The 22,035-nt window shown below is 41.4% G+C and overlaps 2 protein-coding genes across 7 annotated transcripts in view; both read right to left on the bottom strand.

The window, feature by feature from the left end:
- klhl25 (kelch like family member 25) overlaps positions 1-11,061 on the bottom strand; it is a 36,662-nt gene extending 25,601 nt beyond the window's left edge. Inside the window, exon 1 of one of the 2 annotated variants that reach the window (XM_087797099.1) lies at positions 10,979-11,061. The gene's annotated coding sequence lies outside the window, so the exon portion shown is untranslated. Of the gene's footprint in view, positions 1-10,974 lie in introns of both variants that reach the window. The other variant, XM_087797098.1, reaches the window with a different exon arrangement.
- A 1,689-nt stretch (positions 11,062-12,750) lies between these two features.
- Positions 12,751-22,035, bottom strand: part of LOC148073412 (A-kinase anchor protein 13-like) — a 79,068-nt gene continuing 69,783 nt past the window's right edge. For 4 of the 5 annotated variants that reach the window (XM_087797376.1, XM_087797378.1, XM_087797380.1 and 1 more), the window contains 10 exons: positions 21,886-22,000; positions 21,742-21,824; positions 20,809-20,994; positions 20,576-20,731; positions 20,002-20,072; positions 19,479-19,523; positions 19,165-19,407; positions 17,079-17,444; positions 16,808-17,006; positions 12,751-15,327 (listed from right to left, as the gene is read on the bottom strand). In XM_087797376.1, the coding sequence (XP_087653502.1) occupies positions 15,272-15,327; positions 16,808-17,006; positions 17,079-17,444; positions 19,165-19,407; positions 19,479-19,523; positions 20,002-20,072; positions 20,576-20,731; positions 20,809-20,994; positions 21,742-21,824; positions 21,886-22,000 (1,520 nt within the window). In that variant the 3' untranslated portion in view covers positions 12,751-15,271. The remainder of the gene's footprint in view (positions 15,328-16,807; positions 17,007-17,078; positions 17,445-19,164; positions 19,408-19,478; positions 19,524-20,001; positions 20,073-20,575; positions 20,732-20,808; positions 20,995-21,741; positions 21,825-21,885; positions 22,001-22,035) is intronic. The other variant, XM_087797377.1, reaches the window with a different exon arrangement.

The following is a 22,035-nucleotide window of genomic DNA, read 5'->3' as shown; positions in this document are numbered from 1 at the left end:
TACTTCAATACCGGGCTCTGAACAATACTTCTATCGATACCGATTTCATCAAATCAATACTAACAAACAAAAAGTTACGTTACACATAGTAAAATAGAGTTAAAAAGTAAATATATAATCTCTAGTAGAAAAAAAAAAAACACTTGCTAAAAAGTAACAAATAATTCTGATGTTCATTGCCCTTTTCACTTAGTTTTTCTTGACGCTAGGGTATCTCGGGTATGAATTACCTTTATTAAGACATACACAAATTCACACATATTCTTTTGGCAGCATTCGTGTCGGAGAATATTCCATAATCTTGATTATCTTAAACAGAAGTGTCCGCAGTGTGAAGTCATGAAAGTCTCTGAAATCCATCATGTATTCTTCATTTTTAGGACATTAAAACATGATGTTTGTGACTTGTGTTAGAACGATCCATGGCCAAACACACACCAGACATTTTGTCAAAGTACTTTGATTTCTGCAGAATAATATACAGAACTTGTACTAAACAACTTTGTGAGACTAGATACGTATAAATGCTGACATCATTTCCAGTAACCAATTGTCAGATTCAACCAAAGTCAGTGATTTGTTAATGATTAAAAACGATTGAAAACTGTTGCAATTTGAACATAAAAAAACACCTGGATAATATGTTTAGCTGAAGTTTTCAAGTCAATAACTTTAGTAATTAAAAAAATGGTTTTCAATGTGGACAAGTTGACATCACACACAATCCAAGTGTCAAACAATGCATTACGTACAGCAACAGAATTATTAGTTACTAATGTAATGTATCCTCATTATTTATTAAATAAGGTTGGCAAGTCTCCATTAACCTCTAGTCAACAACCAGTCATTTGTTAATTGATGCATATGTCAGAACAAAAACTCTCACAGAATATTCTTTTAGACATAACGTCTCGTCTGGAGGGGTGCAGGGTGATTTGAAACTGTAATATTTTAGATTGAATTTACATTCATTTAATCTACATTATCTTGATTTATTTCCACTTTGTGTTAAGTAAGTAAGTAAGTAAGTAATATATATTTATATAGCGCTTTTCGAGACCAGGGTCACAAAGCGCTTTAACAATCAAAACAATACTCAAAACAGTACATACTTCAAAGATCAAGACAACACCGAGAACAACACAGGAGTTCCAGAAAATCAAGGAAAAGCCTGAACAAATAGAAACGTCTTAAGATGTTTCTTAAAGGAGTCAGTAGACTCCATCAAGCGCAAAGAGAGAGGAAGATTGTTCCAAAGCTTAGGAGCAACAGCCTGAAAAGATTTCTCTCCTCTGGTCCTGAGCCGTGTGCGTGGAACCATAAGTAGATTCTGATCCACAGACCTCAGAGACCGAGCTGGGGTGTAAGGCTGGATCAGATCAGTGATGTAAGGAGGAGCCTGACCATGAATAGCTCTGAAAGTAAGAACCAGAATTTTAAAGTTGATCCTGAAAGAAACTGGAAGCCAGTGAAGAGTTTTAAGGACCGGAGAAATGTGAGTTCTTCTACTAGAGCGGGTCAGAATTCTCGCTGCAGAGTTCTGAATCAACTGCAGACGAGACAGCTCCTTCTTGTTAAGACATGAAAACAAACTGTTACAATAGTCCAGACGAGAAGAAACAAACGCATGGATTACAAGCTCCAGATCATGTTGTGACAGCATTTTCCTAAGTTTAGAGATTTTTCTCAGTTGAAGGAAACAGTTTCTGGTCAGTTTTCTACAGTGTTGAACAAGAGACATGTCTTTATCAAATACAACACCCAGGTTTCTCAGGCTCAGTTTGACAGACTGACCTAAGTCACCCAAGTACTGACTCAACCCTGGAATCGTATCATCAGGAGCAATCACCAGAGTTTCAGTTTTGTCCACATTAAGCTGTAAAGTGTTTTCACTCAGCCATTGTTTGATTTCTAGCAAACAATTGACTAAGCTGTTCAGCCTTTGGGGCTCAGTTGGGTCAAAAGAGCAGTAGAGCTGGATGTCATCAGCAAAAATGTGATAAGAAACATCTGGAAATCTCTGAATGATTTTACCAAGGGGAATCAAGTACAGCAAAAACAATAAAGGACCCAGAACAGAACCTTGAGGGACTCCACACAACAGATCTGCCGATTCAGACCTCATTTGATTGGCAGATACACTAAAACTGCGCCCAGAAAGGTAAGATGAGAACCATTCTAACACAGACCCAGACAGTCCCACTTCATCCCTTAGTCTTCTCAGCAGGATCTGGTGATCAACTGTGTCAAAGGCTGACGACAGATCCAAGAGAACCAGAACAGTGAATTTACCAGAGTCAGCCGACATCATGATGTCACTGGACACTTTCAGTAAAGCTGTCTCCGTAGAGAGATGTTTACGGAAGCCAGACTGAAACTTCTCATGGATGTCGCTCTGATCCAAAGAACAAAGACAGCTGCTCGGACACCACCTTCTCCAAGATCTTGGACAAGAAAGGGAGCTTAGAAATAGGCCTGAAATTACTGAGGTCAGTTGGGTCTAAGCCTGGTTTTTTGAGCAGAGGCTCCACAATGGCATGTTTAAATGCATTGGGAAAAACCCCTGTGGAAAGGGAGAGGTTCACCATATTGGTAACCCAGGGGCCAATTACATCAAATACTTTGATAAAAAGCCTACAAGGAAGGACGTCATCTGAGCAAGAGGAGGGTTTCATCTTGTTCACTAGTGCTGAAATATCACCCAAAGATACAGCAGTGAAGGATGACCAAGAGGAGGAGATGGGCTCAGAGACAGTAGGGGTTCCCAACAAAGGGGGAGAGATTTTCTCTTTGATCAATTTAATTTTGTCAATGAAAAATCTCAACAATGCATTGCTGTCAGCTTCACAGAAGACCGGCGTGATTTGAGGAGCAGGAGACACGAGAGAATTAATCGTGTCAAACAAAACTTTGGGGTTTTTCCTATTTGCTGCTACCAGTTTTCTGATGTAATCAGATCTAGCAGTTTCTACCATCTCATTGTAAGAAGTCAACAGATCCCTGAGGTGAAGTCTGTGCACCTCAAGTTTAGTAGACTTCCAGAGACGCTCAGTCTTTCGACAAAGTCTCTTCAGACTCAGGAGATCTTCATTTGTCCAAGGGCACCGTTTTTTCTGAATTTTCAAGTTCGATTTAACAGGTGCCACTTGATCCAGTATTTCAACACAATGATCAGTAAAACAGTGAATCAAACTGTCCACATCTGGACAGTCATCAAAGGAAAGACGGTCAAACATAGCAGAAAAACTGTCTGCAGTATCGGCTGAGATGACACGCCTCTGAGACCTAACTTTCAAAGGCTTAGGTTCAGGGATGAAGTCCAGGTTGAACAAGACAAGAGAATGATCACTCAGATGGACATCATGTACAGATACATTAGAAATGTTCAGGCCAAGAGTAAAAACTAAGTCTAAAATGTGGCCTTTTTGATGAGTGGGTTCAGAAACATGTTGCTCAAAATGAAAGGCTTCAGTTAAAGTTAAAAGTTCTTTAGCAGAACAAGATGTGACGTCATCAACATGAAGATTAAAGTCTCCAAGAATAAGAACAGATTCCATCTGAATAATGGAAGATAAGAAGTCACTAAAGTCTTTCAAGAACATCGCCGCAGGACCAGGCGGACGGTAGATTGACACACAATAGAAAGGTCTTGTAGAACCAACCAAGATCATCTGAGACTCAAAAGAAGTGAATTCCTGTGTCTGAATCACTTTGCAAGAACAACTCTCCCTAAAAACAGTAGCAAGACCTCCTCCACGACCAGAGAGGCGAGGCTTCCCCAGGACAGCGCTCCCTACTGGACAGAGTTTGTTCAGATGAATAAACTCTTCCTCTCTCTGCCAAGTCTCAGAAAGACATAATAAATCCAAATTAACTCTTGTGAAAAGATCATTAAGAATAAAGGATTTATTAGTAATGGAGCGAACATTAAGAAGTCCCACATTCAGCACCGATGACGTCACTGACGACGCCGCGTCACTGACAGGCGCGCAGAGCGGGATCTTTTGAAGCGAACAGCGGTCACGTGGGTACCAGCTGTCACTGAAGTTCAACTCGGTTGTAAAAGTCGAATTAAAGAGAGGAAATGAAAAAATCTTACCACCTTTCGTTGAGGTCTGGACAGACGGCAGCGCTGATGTGTCGTCACACACAGTGAGCGGGATGTCGATCAAACATCGATGACGTTCGATGACGTCAGAGTTGTTCCGAGCGATCGCAACTGCACGTCTCATCCTGACCTTTACTCCAGCCCGACTCGATCCCTTGTGGAAATCGCCCGGTACTCAAGAGATCAAACGATATTCCACAGAGTCCGAGTCGATGAGAAGCGGAGCCGGAAACACGTTCACCGGACGTTGGTAACGGTCGCGAGTGAAGTCCTCCATCGACTCTCTGATGTTGAAAACTTACATACACTTGAAGACTAAGTGTATGTAAGAGTTTTGTTAAGATTGATTACTTAAACAATGACTAAATGTGTTGATGATAAACATTCTCATCACAACTGTATTCATGAAAGTTTAAAAAACTATTTTGTTTTATTGATCTGGTTCACCGTCAAACAAGTTGGTGACAAAGTCTTAAAACGTTTTCTTGTATTCAAACTGCTGCTACTCTGTGAGCAACTGGCAAACAAAAACTTGACTACACAACAGCAAACAATGTAATCCCTAAAACAAACCAACTTCCATTTGGCTTTGTTGACCGAGAGATAATGGTTTGGGATTGTTTGACGACATCACCAACACTGATAAAATAAAGTCACAAGCAGGAGTGTAAGAAAGTACTGAACAATTTAATAGTGCGATGTATTTTTCTATTACTATATTCGCGCGTTTGTCCATTTTTGTGTCACAATTAAACTTGTGGCTGCTAGATGGCAGCAGTCATTAGGTTATCCGTGAGCTCTCAGCGATGACTGAGGACGAGAGGATACAGTGACTCCAGCAGCTTTTAAAGCCGATGTTTGGTCATATTTTGGTTTGAAAACATATTAAATCAGTTACGACTTCGTCAAGAGTCATGTGGTCTGTAAATACTACAACACCAGAGTCAAGTACCTGACAATACTACACATACATACTTGTTACTGAAGTATCACTATACATCGTAACTATGATCATGTATCGCGATACGTATCGAATAAACAGATTATTGCCTATTTCCATTAGCAACAATTATCTATACATCGCATTTTCATATAGTATCAACACATATTGTAATCGCGAGATTCTTGACGATACACACATCTAGTCACAAATAACATGATGGTTAAATTTAACTTATTTTCTGGCACAAAAACAGAGAACGAGTGTGTTTCACAATTATTTGCTAAAGATATAGCCAAAAAAAAATCTATTTTTTTCCCCTGAAACTTTACTATACGATAAACAATTGCAGCCACTTGATAATCCATCATCTCTTGTGTAATAAAAGTGTGTTTGCTCAAAAACTGAAGATGTTTTTCTTCATGAACTCAAACTGTCTCTCGTTTACTCATCGATCACCATCATTATTTACTCAACACGTTCTCAATTATTAATGCGGTCAAAGTGGGAGGAAACTTTGAAACTTAGCACTCGGCGCTGCGCCTACACAACACACACAACACACACACACACACACACTTTGCTGCAGCAGAAGCTCACTCGTGGAATATCAAGAGAGAAGCTGAATAGAGCGAACCTTGTAAAGAAGTGCCTGAGCTTGTTTACTCACGGCTAGCATAGCTTCACCACTGGACGTGTTGCCCCGGGCCACTTAGTGTTTGACTGAGGAGAGAATTCCCTCCTTCAGGATGGTTTTTACGGCAGGAAAAAAAGAGTAAAATGCGTGACTAGTGCTGGATTGAACAACTACTGAAGACATATTTCATAGATGCATTTTAAGACCGTTTTCTTGGTTAAAATGTAAAGAAAAAACTTGACTTCTCCATCACCAACAAATGCAGGACATTAACTGGAATCTTGAAAATTCAACAGTCAGAAAACTTGTCGTGTAACAAACTGTCGAAAACTTGAGAAAGATTCTAATTGAACGATTCACCTGACCAGGTACTAATGCTTTAGCACTACACTTATCTGACGATAGATTCAAAACGATAGATTCAGCTGTAGATACCATAGATATTTTGTTTGGATATATTTTTGGTTTCACTTCTATTCATTCAAACGTCAGCTTTAAGAGCCGATGTTCGTAACAATTTCATTTGAGGATTTTCTAGATCGTAATGTACAATTTGAAGGAGTGATAAAATAATAATCTCCTATTAATATGAAAAACATCATCTAAAAAAACAGAAACAAAAAAGAAATACTTGTCATTTAAATCGGACGATCCAGATGATGTCAAAAACTCATACCCGTGGGTGAAAAACTAAACAAACTTTGGATGGTTTATGGTGTTACTCGGAAGAAATCCCTTATTGAACTCGTCACTTGACCAGTGCAGTCTCAGATTGCACACTTCTCTAAGTGCACTGCTTCACAGTACACAGTGCTCAAAGTTCAACAGTGTAGTACTGTCTCAAATCAAACTCTGCTGCTACACACTTAAATTACTCGACAGCTTCTTCTTTTACTACATTTTAACACTGATCGAAACCAAAGTGGTGTTTCAAATCACATATTTGCGTACTTCAACTTAGTATTTTTAGTGCATAAGTGCGTATCAATTCTTAGTATGCGAAATATAGTGCCCCATGTACTAAAATGCCAACAAAACTGAGTATGGATAGATGGACACTTTCTCCATTTTAGTGACGTTGACGCTGTAAACGGATGTTAGGTCAAGTATATATGACATAACAGGTGTATTATTTTCAGCAGCAGTATGATGATGACACTTCGGTGATGATACCAGTGTAAATATCTTGCGAATATTTTGTTTCTCATATTTCTTGATCCAAACCAAACGTGCTGCCAGCAGGTGGCGATAGTGTTCCAACAGTACACTCAAAATATTAAGTGCAGAAGAGCGCGATGTGGGACACACAACAGGAAGTTCAATCGAGACAAGAGTGTTTCTATTATACTTTTAAGACACAGTTCAATACCAAACAAATCTCTACGTGAAAAACCTGTTAATGATACTCAAGAGGTTTTCAAAGTCCACGAGTCTGAATCAACTTGTTTTGCTAAAGAGATGTTTTGAAAGTTGATCCGGCTCAGAGTTCGTGTTCCTCGTTCCTCTCGTTCACGACCCATAAAAGGCGATCGTATCCGTCATTGTGAGCCACGAGACTCGTCTTCACGACGGATGAAATCCCATCATGGAGTCACTTCATGCGACGATGGAAGTATTACCGCAGGATAATAGAAGTATTACCGCAGGATAATGGAAGAGCTGCCGATTGAACCGTGGAGCTCAGAAACATGACTTGGCATATACTGTAACACACGGGGGAGCCAACATGGCAGATGAAACATGAGGCACGATCGATACGCACCGGGAAACATTACCCGGGCACGTCCTGATGACATCATCATCACTCACGATACGCTGTAGGAAACCATTGATGTCGTTACGCCGAACCACCGGATCAGGCTTTGAAACATCAGGTCAAAACTTTCTTGTTTTCAGCCGCTGATGGAGCCACGAGATTTTGAGTTTGTGGTTATAAAATTAAATATAGTTTCCAGTTGAATAAATACAATGAATGAATCGACACAACCTGAAAATGAACAGACTTTTAATTAATTTTAAGTGTTTGATCGTAAGGTACGTATCAACATATGATATATCGTGAAACTGTAGTAACCAGTATATATGTGTAGTCTTGTCGTGTACTTGACTCTGGTGTTGTGATAGTGTAGTAACAAGTATATATGTGTAGTCTTGTCGTGTACTTGACTCTGGTGTTGTGATACTGTAGTAACAAGTATACATGTGTAGTATTGTCGAGTACTTGACTCTGTTCTTGCGATAGTGTGGTAACAAGTATATATGTGTACTATTGTCGAGTACTTGACTCTGGTGTTATAATACTGTAGTAACAAGTATATATGTGTAGTATTGTCGAGTACTTGACTCTGGTGTTGTGATACTGTAGTAACAAGTATATATGTGTAGTATTGTCGAGTAATTGACTCTGGTGTTGTGATAGTGTAGTAACAAGTATATATGTGTAGTATTGTCCAGTACTTGACTCTGGTGTTGTAATAGTGTAGTAACAAGTATATACGTGTAGTATTGTCCAGTACTTGACTCTGGTGTTGTGATAGTGTAGTAACAAGTATATATGTGTAGTATTGTCCAGTACTTGACTCTGGTGTTGTGATACTGTAGTAACAAGTATACATGTGTAGTATTGTCCAGTACTTGACTCTGGTTTTGTGATAGTGTAGTAACAAGTATATATGTGTAGTATTGTCCAGTACTTGACTCTGGTGTTGTGATAGTGTAGTAACAAGTATACATGTGTATTATTGTCCAGTACTTGACTCTGGTGTTGTAGTATTTACAGACCACATCACTTTTGACGAAGTCGTAACTGCTTTCATTTGTTTTCAAACTAAAATATTTTCAAACATCATCTTTAAAAACTGCTGGAGTCACTGTATCCTCTCGTCCTCAGTCATCGCCAGGATTTCATTGTTCCTTTGAATATTTGCATGTTATTTGCAATTGTAAATAAAGTAAAAATAGCTACAGTGCTTGTTCATTTTTGTCGTTTACACTTCATTGCGTCCGCCGCAGCTAAATGAACAAAAACTTGTGAGATTAATGAGGACGAGAGGATACAGTCGACTTTTTGAAGTGTTGTTTGGATATACTTTGGCTTTCAGTTCCTTAAAATCAACCAAAAGAGAGTGAAAAAAAGTCACTAAAATTCAGTGTTAACTAGTGCAGAAATGTAAACAATAGCTCAAAAATCTTGATAACGTCGTTTTGTAATGATCGTTTAGTTCCTTGCATGATGGAGTTTGAAGCCTTCCTGGTGATTTGTTTTTGCCATTATAGTACGTCTTATCTTCGGAAGTCTTGTACAAGAGTTTGGGACCCGAGTTCAGTTTCAGAGAAGATTTCTGATAAGGTAAACCTTCAAAATTTCTTTCCACAGTGTGGGCGTTTGTCACAAATCTATTCACACAGAGTTAACATAAAAAATATGATTAAAATGACAAGTTAGATCTTATAACTAGTATAATTTCCATGTCTTTTTGGTAACTTTGATGTTGTTTTGAAGGCCCAACTTTAAATGGCTTCATTTGTAGTATAGAAAATGAAACAAAATCTCAATCAAGTTTTTTGGCACAACTTTATCTGCAGGTCAAAAACCCTAAAAGTCATTCTGAAAGCAAAACAACTCGCATGAACCGTCACCTACAACCAGAGTCATTAAACCCGTCATGTAAACAGGGACTCTGCACTGACCTTTCACCCCTGCAGATACACAATCTCTAGTCACTCACCCGACAAACCAGGTCGGTCCCAAAACCGCAAACTAATGACTATATTTCAAAGCAGCAGGTCTTTGGTTGAAGGCACCAGAGAGTTCAACTCAAAACTGTTGAAGTTATTGAAATAAATTGAATCATGTTAATGAATTTATTTAAAATGCTTAAACACACAATGAGTCAAATTAATCTTGTCCTGATAAACATTTTCTCAACGTACTACTAGTTATTCTCTGTTAAATACGTACAGCATGATGTACTCGTGTCTGGTGTAGTTAATGTACTCGCTCTATACAATCATGAATTATTAACAAACACGGTTACATAACCAAGAGTTTTCTTCTGAAGAAATACACGTTCAAAAAACATGGAAGTACATCAGTGGCCTCAGAATATTGGTTTAAAGTAAAATATATATTTTTTTCTGGTTTTGCAAATATTTAACTAATTTTTGTACATTTGAATTCAATAGTTTGTATAGTGGGAATGTTGAATTAAAAAAAATGTAATAATTGAAAGATTGAATTTGTATTTGAAAATGAATTAAATTATAACATTCAATTGAAATATTCTGTACATGATATTCTAATTGAATCATTTAAAACATCTAATCAATCAAGTTCTTTTTTAATTTATATTATTAAAATGAAGAAACACTTTAAAAATGAGTGAATACTTTTTTTACACAGTTATTCTAATCCCATAATTCAAAGAAGAGTTCAAAGTCTCTTAAATTCAAAATAAAACCCAGTGCCACCAGACAGTACCAACACAGAACTGAACTTCTTGTTTTGCTACGTGGTCACGTGATCGTTCTTATATCACACGATTGGCTAAAAAGATTAAATCAAACGATATACAGTTCTTTTTAATTATTAAACAAAAAACAAATGCAACGTTTCAATTTAGACATTTTAAATTAACCGATTCAAAAGAAATTGACATTTTAATATAGACATTATATTTCAATTATTTAAAAAATGATTCAATACTTAGAAAAAACAACATTTTAATAGAATAAATCAAAGTTTAAACATTTTAAATGTTAAATCCAACCCTTCGATATTCTGAAGACACTGATATACGAGCATGAGAAACTAAAAAAAAGAATAATACTGAAAAATAGAGAATAATTCCAGGTGAAGTTATAATTAGCCGTTAAAGTTAGCATTAGCTTCGCTACATGCAGAGGAATTCCTGACGTGTAAACAAACACAAAGCGGAAGATAAACACGCTCTTGTGTTGACAAACACGTCGAGATGGACTCGCCAGGATAACATCCCAGAAACATGTATTGTGTTTAAATCTGGAGTGAGTTCTAAAGTCGCTGAGCTAGCATTGTTGTCGGAACTTCACTGTTGATGTTTTCCCTCAGACTTCTCAAGTCTCTCGAGGATTCGAACCCGCGACTCGAACCCGTCAATCACAGCGTGAACGTGACGTGTTGACGTGAAAATAAAGGAACATTCGATCAATAATAAGTTAAAAATAATCTTCATTTCTCCTCGGTCTCTGGATGAAGGAATGTTCTCCAAACCTGGGCGGGAAATGTGAGGAGAAATGAATGAAACTTACTCACAGATCTCCTCGAGTCAGGTGTGTAGTCACTTCCTCGACGTGTAGTTGTTGTGTTTCGGTGTCATTATTGTGTGACAAAGGCTCCGGTGAGTCTCCTGCCGTCTGTCGGCTCGCAGCTCCCGGAGAGAAACCTTAAAGCCGCACCGACGCTCGCAGCCAATCAGCGGGGAGCTCTCGGTAATTGACAACTTTACAGCCAATCGGCGGCGCCGATCGTCAGCCAATGGAACCAAACGAAGAGGCGGGTGGTGGAGTTTGACGAACGGGATATCCGTCCAATAAAAAGGGCGTATTGCAAAACGGGAATTAATGAACCAATAGAATGCGTGGGTTTTAAAGAAGGCGGGAAATGTTGCGACCAATCAGAACTAAGCTCACCGCTCGTTGGCAACAGGATCACAAATTGGTGATTTGAATGTTTTTGAATTTTGACGATCAATAAATCGGTTAAACATTGAACAGATATTAAAAACAAATACTTCACTTTTTGAACTTCAATAATGAAGATTCGATGTTTTCTTGATTAAAGCACTTTAAGGAAAATTGTTTGGGTTTTAAACCCATAGTTTTTTTTAATAATTTATTGATAAATGAAATTTCTTTCATTCACTCATTTTCCATGCTTTGTACCATGTGAGGGTCGCGGGGAGACTGGAGTCTATCCCAGTTTCATTGGGCGAGAGGCAGGGGACACCCTGGACAGGACGCCAGTCTGTCGCAGGGCACACAAAGACAGACAACCATTCACACACACACACACACACACAAACCTATGGACAATTTCCCCAAGGTCTTTTTTTTTATAAACAATACAAAAAAGTGTTTTAACAAAACTTTAACAACTTATTTTTTTGTTAGAAAATATTATTTTTTAATTCAAGTTTTGTGGATTTGAATTTTTTTATTTATTGATTAAAGCCTTTTTTTTAGCATAATTGTTTTGAATAAAACCCTTTAAACTCTATTGAAAGACACAACTTCTTTCAATAGTCAACTAAAATATTATTTATATTTAAGCAACTTCTTTTGTTTGTTTGAAAATATGTTTTGAATTGAAGATACTTTTAAAGCATAATTGTTTTTCTAATTGTTCAGGTGTAAAGACGTTTTTTTTAATAGAAAATAATTTATTGATATAAAAATAAAATTCCATTTGAAATATAATTTTTTCAATTGAAGCAACTTAAAAAAAAAAGAAGTTTCATTTGTAATTGTTTGGGTTAAAACTATTTTTTAATTGAAAATAATGTATTAAAATAAGCTACTTTTTTATTATTAAAATTATATATATATATATATATATATATATATATATATTAATTTAAGCAACTTCCGTTTTGTTGGAAAATATTTTTTATTTCAATTGAAACAACTTCTCTATTTTTTTGATTGAATAGAATTTCTAGAAGCATTTTTAAATTGAAAATGTTTGATGGAATCAACTTTTATTTAATTAAAAAGAAACGTTTTATTTAAGCAACTTTTTTTTTTTCTTCGGATTTAAACTAGTTTTTAATTGAATAATAAAGAATCAAAACCTTCATGTGCGACATTTAAATTAAAAAAAGCTTTTTAAATATATATAATACTTTTCAAATGTCTGGTTGAATAACAATAAAATAATTATTCCGCATCAGAACCTTTTATAGACGAAACACAACTTTTATTTTGAAAAACACAGTTTAGCATTAAGAGAATCGTTTCAACTCATTAAATCAGCGAAGATTGTTGCAGTGCATTATGGGTAGTGAAGAAGAGAACGACACCAAGACGTTCGTTGCCACAAAAAGTATTTTATTTTGGTCTTGGATCAAAGACGTCTGTACATTCCCCCCCGACAGATAAATAAAACTATTCTTTTTCGTTTTTTTCAAAGTTCAAATTTGTACACGAAACATATTCACAACATTTTTGTTCTTTTCCTTTACAAACGTTGTACCTTTTGATTTTAGTACAAAAACACTTCATTGTGCAAAACGGGATTAGATCTGCGACGCGTCGTGAAGCAGGAAGTCAAAGTTTTCTTTTGGTCACAACTTTGATTGTAAACGTCGGAGACAGGAAACCAGGTTTCGGGTCGTCTGATTGGCCGAGAGCAGCCGGAAGTTGTGTCGCCGCGTGATTGTCGTTCTGCACTTGTATTGTTTTTCCCTTCTGATGAGCACATGTGTGTGTCTGTGCGTGTCTTTGCCTGATGCTGCTTGTGCGTGTCTTCATATGTGTGTTGTTAGCTCCTCGCGTGTTTGTGTATTTAATCATATCGCTGTGTGTGTGTGTCTTGTTTGTTTGTGGCTGTGTGATTCCCTTATTGTGAGTCTGTGTGTTGTCTGATTTTGTGAATTTGTGTTTTGAGCGTGTGTTGTTGGTTCCCTGTATATTTAACCATATTTTTGTTTACGTGTGTGTTGCTTGTTCCTCGTGTGTTTGTGTAAATCACAGTGTGTGTTTATTCCTTTGTGTTACTGTGTTTCTCTTTCTTCACTAGTTTTTGTTCTTGTGTGTTGTTGTCGCTCTTTGTGCATTTGTGCTTGGAGGATAATGGGTTGTTGGATCCCTGCATAGTTGTGTATTTAATCATATCATTGTTTATGTGCATGTGCGTGTGTTGTTCTTAATGTGCATTTGTATAATCAAAATGTGTGCGTCTGCACTTGGTTTTGTATGTTTTCTCTCTTGTGTATCTTTTTGTGTGTGTTGTGTGTTTTGAGGATATTTTTGTGTGTCAGGCTACTTGATGTGTGTGCGTAGTCGTGTCTCCATCTTTGTCCATCCCTTGTGTACCTAACCATGTCCATTTCGAGGTTTGTCAATGTACCCGTGTGTTGTTCCAGGTTGTGCGATTCTATCCATGTCTTACAATATTTGTTCTGTGTGTGTGTGTTTTTAATCTGAGTGTGCGTTTATGTACGTCCATGATTTGTTTTGTGTCCTTGCAGCTCTTTGTCTCTTCTGCCTCCTAGCATTTGTGAGTTTGTCTTTCCTTGTGTGTCTTTTGTTCCCATGTTTGTGTTGTTCCCACGTGTGCGAACATGTGTCCGTTCGTTTTTGTGTTCATTTTTTTTACATGTGTGGCTGTGTGTGTTTTTTTCTTTTGTTCCCCTGCATCACTTGTGTGTGTGTGTGTGTGTGTAGATAATGGTGTAAGAGTTTGTGCGTTCGGGTGTGTTGTCGGCGGCGTGTGAGGTTGTGTGTTTGCTCTTCAACGTAATTCCTTCAGTTCATGAGCGAGTTTCTCTGATCAAAGTGTCGAGGATTAGACTCTGCAGGGATTAGCTGCACTGACGGAGGAGGCTCCAGTGTTTGGGGAGAAGATCTGAGTGTGTGTGAGTGTGTGTGTGTTAGTGCAGCATGAATCCCAGACAGAAAAGAGCAGCAGAGACACGGATGTTGAATCTGGAGGACGACGTTCACTCAAGAGCTTTTCAATCCGCGTTTAATCCAAGACGAGATTTTCAAACGTTGAAAAATACATTTGGTTTTTGTTATTTTTTAGTTGAAAATGATCTAAATATTCTCAATAAAATGAAAGATAAAACAAAAAAACTATATTCTATGTCGGATTTAATGACATTTCATGAAAATTTAAGATTTTCACTAAATTATACGATTTATCTTAAATGAAAATAAATAAAATGATGATTCAGATTCAACACTTTTAATTTCAAATCCATAATCATCTGTAAATCCAGTGTTTAAAATAAACTACAATTTAACTAAGAATAAATAATAATCTTTATAATTTCAAGAATGAATTTGAAACATTTTCTTTAAGTCATTCAATCATGTTTTTTTTATTTAAACATTTAAAAAAAATAGTTTCTTAAATGTTTTTGACTTTCACACTAAAGCTTTTAGAAGATTTGAATTTGTAAACTTTTTTTCAAGGCTAAAAAAAACACTGACATGATTGTGTTCGACAAACGTTTCCGATCATGTGACGTGAGAACAAAGATTTCCTCCCAGGATCATCTCAAACTTGGAGAACGTGTGAGTGGTCGTCCTCCAGTCATGTGACCTCAGTAAACAACTCTGTGCTGCAGCGTCAGCCGATGATTGACAGGCGACACTTTTGATTGTTCGCGACCACGACGCTCGTGATCGACGACCTCCTCGTGAGAATAAAGTGCTTAAAAAAAAACTAAACTCTGCAGTCGTGATTGTCCAGAAACACTTCAGATTAAAAGTCTGACCACGCCCGCGGTCGCACCGCAAACAGGAAGTTAATATCTGTTCAAACGCCTCCTCCGCCCTCACGGTGGCGCTAGAGAGCAGAGCAGCGACTCGTCTCGTGACCTCAGCAGAAGAAGATGTCGCTGTTGTTCTGAGCCTCCGACGTCGCAGGGAGTGAGTCTGTGGACACAAGCACGGTTAGGATGCTAGGAAGGAAGGTCGTGAGGAGAGAAGGAAGGAAGCAGAGGAAGGTCATGAGTAGAGAAGGAAGGAAGCAGAGGAAGGTCATGAGGAGAGAAGGAAGGAAGCAGAGGAAGGTCGTGAGGAGAGAAGGAAGGAAGCAGAGGAAGGTCGTGAGGAGAGAAGGAAGGAAGCAGAGGAAGGTCGTGAGGAGAGAAGGAAGGAAGCAGAGGAAGGTCATGAGTAGAGAAGGAAGGAAGCAGAGGAAGGCCGTGAGGAGAGAAGGAAAGAAGCAGAGGAAGGTCATGAGTAGAGAAGGAAGGAAGCAGAGGAAGGCCGTGAGGAGAGAAGGAAGGAAGCAGAGGAAGGTCGTGAGGAGAGAAGGAAGGAAGCAGAGGAAGGTCGTGAGGAGAGAAGGAAGGAAGCAGAGGAAGGTCATGAGGAGAGAAGGAAGGAAGCAGAGGAAGGTCATGAGTAGAGAAGGAAGGAAGCAGAGGAAGGCCGTGAGGAGAGAAGGAAGGAAGCAGAGGAAGGTCATGAGTAGAGAAGGAAGGAAGCAGAGGAAGGCCGTGAGGAGAGAAGGAAGGAAGCAGAGGAAGGTCGTGAGGAGAGAAGGAAGGAAGCAGAGGAAGGTCGTGAGGAGAGAAGGAAGGAAGTAGAGGAAGGTCATGAGGAGAGAAGGAAGGAAGCAAAGGAAGGTCATGAGGAGAGAAGGAAGGAAGCAGAGGAAGGTCATGAGGAGAGAAGGAAGGAAGCAAAGGAAGGTCATGAGGAGAGAAGGAAGGAAGCAGAGGAAGGTCATGAGGAGAGGAGGAAGCTAGAAAAGGAAGATCATGAGGAGAGGAGGAAGGAAGCAGAGGAAGGTCATGAGAACATGAAGGGAGGTAAGTACAAAGGAAGGAAGGAAGGAAATGAAGGGAGGAAGGTAAGAGAGAAAGGGAGGTAGGAAAGGAAGGAAGGTAAGAAAGAAAGGGGGGTAGGAAAGGAAGGGAGGTAAGTAAGGAAGGAAGGAAAGAAATGAAGGAAGGAAGGTAAGAGAGAAAGGGAGGTAGGAAAGGAAGGAAAGTAAGAAAGAAAGGGAGGTAGGAAAGGAAGGAAGGTAAGAAAGGGAGGTAAGGAAGGAAGGAAGGAAGGAAAGAAATGAAGGGAGGTAAGAAAGGAAGGAAAGTAAGAAAGAAAGGGAGGTAGGAAAGAAAGGAAGGTAAGGAAGGTAAGGAAGGAAGGAAGGAAGGAAGGAAGGAAGGAAGGAAAGAAATGAAGGGAGGTAAGTAAGGAAGGAAGGTAAGAAAGGGAGGTAAGGAAGGAAGGAAGGAAATATAGGAAGGAAATGAAGGGAGGTAAGGAAGGAAGGAAGGAAGGAAATAAGGAAGGAAGGAAGGAAGGAAGGAAGGAAGGAAGGAAGGAAGGAAGGAAGGAAGGAAGGAAGGAAAGGAAGGTGAAAAAGGTGAGAAAGGTGAGAAAGGAGGGATGCTGAGGTCACCTCCAGGTCCGGGCTCTTCTCCCTTCTTCTTCTTCTTCTCCTTCTTGTCTTTGGGCTTGGTCAGCTTCAGCAGTCTGGAGGGCAGCTGCGCCTCCTTGTCCGAGGTCTTGGAGGAGAAGGGGTTGAAGTTCTTGCCCATCCTCTTGGACCCGATCCTGATGAAGGGCTCCTTGCCCGGCGCCGAGGAGGAGAGCTCCACCTGCAGGCGGCGAGAGGAACAACAGGTGTGAACGGCAGCTCCTCGGGCCAGAAGACAACCTGGACCTTCTACCTCTTTGGAAAGTTCTTCTCTGGAGTCCAGCTCCAGCGAGCCGGAGCTCTGGAAGCGGAGCGACTCCTCGGAGGTGCTGGAGGGAGTCCTCTGGTACCTCTGCAGCTGCTCACCCTCCTCCCTCCTCAGCGCCTCCTTGTCCTTCTCCAGCCTCCTCTGGGCCTCGCGCAGCCTCTCCAGGTCCCTCTGGTACTCGTCCTTCTTCACCTGCAGACCCTCCTTCTCCACCTGCAGCTCCTGGCTCCTCCTGCTCGTGTCCTCCTCCTCCTCCTGCACTCGCTCCTCCCTCTCCGCCAGACTCCTCTCCCTCTGGTCCCACTCCTTCTCTCGGCGCCGCCGCTCCTCCTGGTGCGCCGCCTGCTGCTTCTGAAACACACCACAGGGGGCGCTACATTGACTTCTCTCACCAAAGCTGCTGAAGGACATGAAACTATAAACATGTTTAATATCTTTAAGTTTGAAATATTTCTTTACTTTTCAGTGTCAAATAAAAATGAATCTGTTTCTCATCGTTTAAATAATTATTCTATGTTTTATTGTCGTTTATTTTTTATCTTTTTTTACATTTAGTCTAATTCTGTTTTTCTAGAGGAGAAGGTGAAGGACATGTGGGAAGAATCTATTGAGGGAAGGAGGCGAGAGAAGGAAGTAATGGAAGGAGGGGAGGAAATGAGGAAATGAGGCAAGGAGGCGAGGGAAGGAAGTAATGGAAGGAGGGGAGGAAATGAGGAAATGAGGAAATGAGGCAAGGAGGCGAGGGAAGGAAGTAATGGAAGGAGGTGAGGAAATGAGGCAATGAGGCGAGGGAAGGGGGCAAGAAAAAGAAGAAAGGGAAGAAGGTGAGGAGGTAACAGAAGGAGGCGAGGGAAGGAGGTGAGGAGGTAAGGGTATAAGGCAAGAGAAGAGAGCAAGTGAAGGAAGTAATGGAAGGAGGTGAGGGAAGGAGGCGAGGAAAGGAGGCGAGGGAAGGATGCAAGAGAAAGAGGCAAGGGAAGGAGGCGAGGAAAGGAGGCGAGGGAAGGAGGTAAGGGAAGGAGGTGAGGGAAGGAGGCAAGGGAAGGATGCAAGAGAAAGAGGCAAGGGAAGGAGGCGAGGAAAGGAGGCGAGGGAAGGAGGTTAGGGAAGGAGGTAAGGTAAGGATGCAAGAGAAGGAGGCAAGGGAAAGAAGAAAGGGAAGGAGGCGAGGGAAGGAGGCGAGGGGGTAAGGGTATAAGGCAAGAGAAGAGAGCAAGTGAAGGAAGTAATGGAAGGAGGTGAGGGAAGGAGGCGAGGAAAGGAGGCGAGGGAAGGAGGTAAGGGAAGGAGGTGAGGGAAAGATGCAAGAGAAGGAGGCAAGGGAAGGAGGCGAGGGAAGGAGGTGAGGAGGTATGGGTAGGAGGCAAGAGAAGAGAGCAAGGGAAGGAAGTAATGGAAGGAGGTGAGGGAAGGAGGCGAGGAAAGGAGGCGATGGAAGGAGGTTAGGGAAGGAGGTAAGGTAAGGATGCAAGACAAGGAGGCAAGGGAAAGAAGAAAGGGAAGGAGGCGAGGGAAAGAGGCGAGGGAAGGAGGTAAGGGAAGGAGGTGAGGGAAAGATGCAAGAGAAGAGGGCAAGGGAAGGAGGCGAGGAAAGGAGGCGAGGGAAGGAGGTAAGGGAAGGAGGTGAGGGAAAGATGCAAGAGAAGGAGGCAAGGGAAGGAGGCGAGGAAAGGATTTGAGGGAAGGAGGCAAGAGAAGGAGCAAGGAAAGGAGGCAAGGGAAGGAGGTGAGGAAAGGAGGCAAGAGAAGGAGGCGAAGGAAGGAGGTGAGGAAAGGAGGCAAGAGAAGGAAGTAATAGAAGGAGGCAAGGGAATGAGGTAAAGGAAGGAGGCAAGAGAAGAGAACAAGGGAAGAAGGTGAGTGAAGGAATAAGGGAAGGAGGAGAGGAGACAATGGGACATAATGCAGGAAGGAGGTGAGGAAGAAGGGAGTGAGGGTAGGAGGTCAGGAAATACAGTGAGGAAAGGAGGTGAGTTAAGTAGTCAAGTGAAGAAGTAAAGGAAGGACTTGAGGGAAAGTCATGAGAAAAGGAGGGAAGGGAAGGAAGGAAGACGAGATGGTGAAGTCAGACCTGCAGACTGGCCGCCTCCTGCCTCTGCCTCTCCAGACTGCGGTGCTTCTCCTGCTCGATGAGGGACGAGGGCCTGGACGAGGACGAGGACAGCGAGGAGGAGGACGAGTGTCTGGAGGACGTGGCGGCCAGACGCTCGTTCAGCGCCTGCCGCTGCTCCTCCACGAAGGAGTCCTGCTGGACCACCACGGCCTGCAGCGAGATCAGGAGACTGTGCAGGCGGGTCACGCTCATCTGGACCTGCTGGACCGTCAACGGCAGAACGTCAAACTCCTGCACCACCACCAGGGGGCGACGTGTGTCGACCTTCTTACCTCCTTGTTTCTCTTCAGCAGCATCTGGAGACTCGCTGTGGCTCCCTGATGGAAACAACAACTTTTATTTACTAAATAAAACTATTAGTTTTGATCTTAATGAACCATTTTATTTCATAAATGAAAAAGTGTTGAATATAAAATGGACCTTCAGAGATCAATAAAGTTTTATCTTTCTTTATATTACTAGTGTAAACACGCACGCACACACACACACGCACACACACACACACACACACACACGCGCGCACACGCACACACACGCACACACACGCACAGTTAACTTCCTGCTTCGACTCAACATTGTTTACATATTCGAGGCTAAAGATGGTGAACATGCTTCATGTTTGAGTGACACACGCCTCAGCCAATCAGACAGCTTCCTTCCCCAGCTGAACCCGGTGACACTTAGATCAATAATTCAGAGAGAAAAAAGTCACACGAGGATTCTTCCAGACAGAACGCACACGCACACGCACACGCACACGCACACGCACACGCACACGCACACACAGACACACACCTTCTTCAACACGCTGTCAGACTCGGTCCTGCGAAGGTCCAGAGCTTCTTCTCCTTCCTCCTTCTCTCCATCTACAAAAAGAAGATCAGATGTTTGAGAACGTTCTTCTAAACTCCATCCATCCATCCATCCATCCATCCATCCATCTTACATGAACATTAAAACCTCAACATGGATCACGACTTACATTTAAAACGTGATCATTCCCTAGAAGTTTGTTTATTACTATTAAATAATCTCTATTTCGTCTTCTTTTTTTAAGAAAATATATTCACTTCCTAACTTTTTACACATTATTTAACATCATTTCTTTGTTTCCGAGATGATTTTCCAAACGTTTTATGGATTTTTAATCATATTTATTTTCTCTGTGGCCTCATAACTCGTGATTCTGGCGCCAATTGCTTCAACGATCCGTGACTCGGTACAATGGCGCCCTCTAGTGTCTCAACATCCTCTAGATTAATAATCCCATAAAGGTGAATGTTTGAATGAATCATGTCGAGTTCGATTGCTCAGGTCTGTTTCGTCACATGTGTCAGGTTGTGTTGTCGGGAACAAGTGTGCGTCTCACTCTTGTTGATGTTCATCTGGTGACTGTCGAACCCTCCAAAGGTCTCGGCCCTCCTGGGCAGACAGACCGGGCCGACGCCGCCCCCCGTCAGTCCGACCGGAACACTGCAGCCGGATCCTCCCAGACCGGTGTTGACGAGAGTGTGTAGCGTCTCCACTAACACACACACACATGTTAAGGCATGTATCTGACACACACACACATATGTGTGAACCCAAGGACCTCCAACTGACCTTCACTCAGGGCGTCCTTGATGATTGGCTCTCCTTTGGTGACATCATCAGCCGTGGCCCGGAACAGCATCCGGTCTCTGAGCGGCGCATCCTCGGCTCCTGGACCCCCGTCGCTCAGGTCCCTGAAGATGTGGACTTTCTCCTCCAGGAGTGAGATGATCTGCTCGTCTTTGACCCGGAGAAGCTCTAGAAACAAGAACATGAAAAGACACATGAGGACATTTTGTTTTTCTGTCAGCTGTGTGGAGACTTGAACCCTTATGTCCCACAGATATTGTCCTAAGAGATCTACCAAGACAGACCCATCTATTCATCTATGAAGTCACATGAAGACACTCAAGGACACCTGAGCAAACATGAAGACATTTGAGGATAGAGGAAGACACTTGAGGAAACATGAAGACATTTGAGGACAGAGGAAGACACTTGAGGAAACATGAAGACATTTGAGGATAGAGGAAGACACTTGAGGAAACATGAAGACATTTGAGGACAGAGGAAGACACTTGAGGTAACAGGAAGACACTTGAAGACACATGAAGAGAAGTGAGGACCCATGAAGACAAGTGAGGACACATGAAGACATTTGAGGACACATGAAGACATTTGAGGACACATGAAGAGAAGTGAGGACACATGAAGAGAAGTGAGGACACATGAAGACATTTGAGGACACATGAAGAGAAGTGAGGACACATGAAGAGAAGTGAGGACACATGAAGAGAAGTGAGGATACATGAAGACACTTGAGGACACACAAGGACACTTGAGGACACAGGAAGTCACATGAGGACACATGAAGACACTTAAAGACACAGGATGTCATGCAAGGACACAGGAAAACGAGTGACGAGACAGGAAGACCATAGGACACGAGGTAAAGTAAAGACACATGAAGACACATGAAGACACATGAGCTCTGAGGACCTGTACCTCGGATCTCTTTGGCTCTGTTCTCCTGCTGCCTCCTGTCCTCCTCAGTCTCACTGGGGACTCCCTCGTCCTCGTCCTTCTCCCTGTCCAACAAACATGAAGGTCACACTGGGTCACGGCGGCGGGACAACAACAGGGACTCACATGCAGTGCATGGCGTCCTGGATGACGCCTCGCCACGTGTTGCGCTCGTCTTTGCTGCTCGCCAGAACCTCCACCATCTCCGGCTTCTCCGTCCCGGCCGAGATCAGGAACAGACCTGAGAGGGACACGTGTCACGCATGTTGTCCTCAG

Source organism: Callionymus lyra, chromosome 8, assembly GCF_982586985.1.
Source record: "Callionymus lyra chromosome 8, fCalLyr1.hap1.1, whole genome shotgun sequence".
Taxonomy (NCBI): Eukaryota; Metazoa; Chordata; class Actinopteri; order Syngnathiformes; family Callionymidae; genus Callionymus; species Callionymus lyra.
Note: the sequence above shows the minus strand (reverse complement) of the source record. Positions and strands in the feature narration are given on the sequence as shown.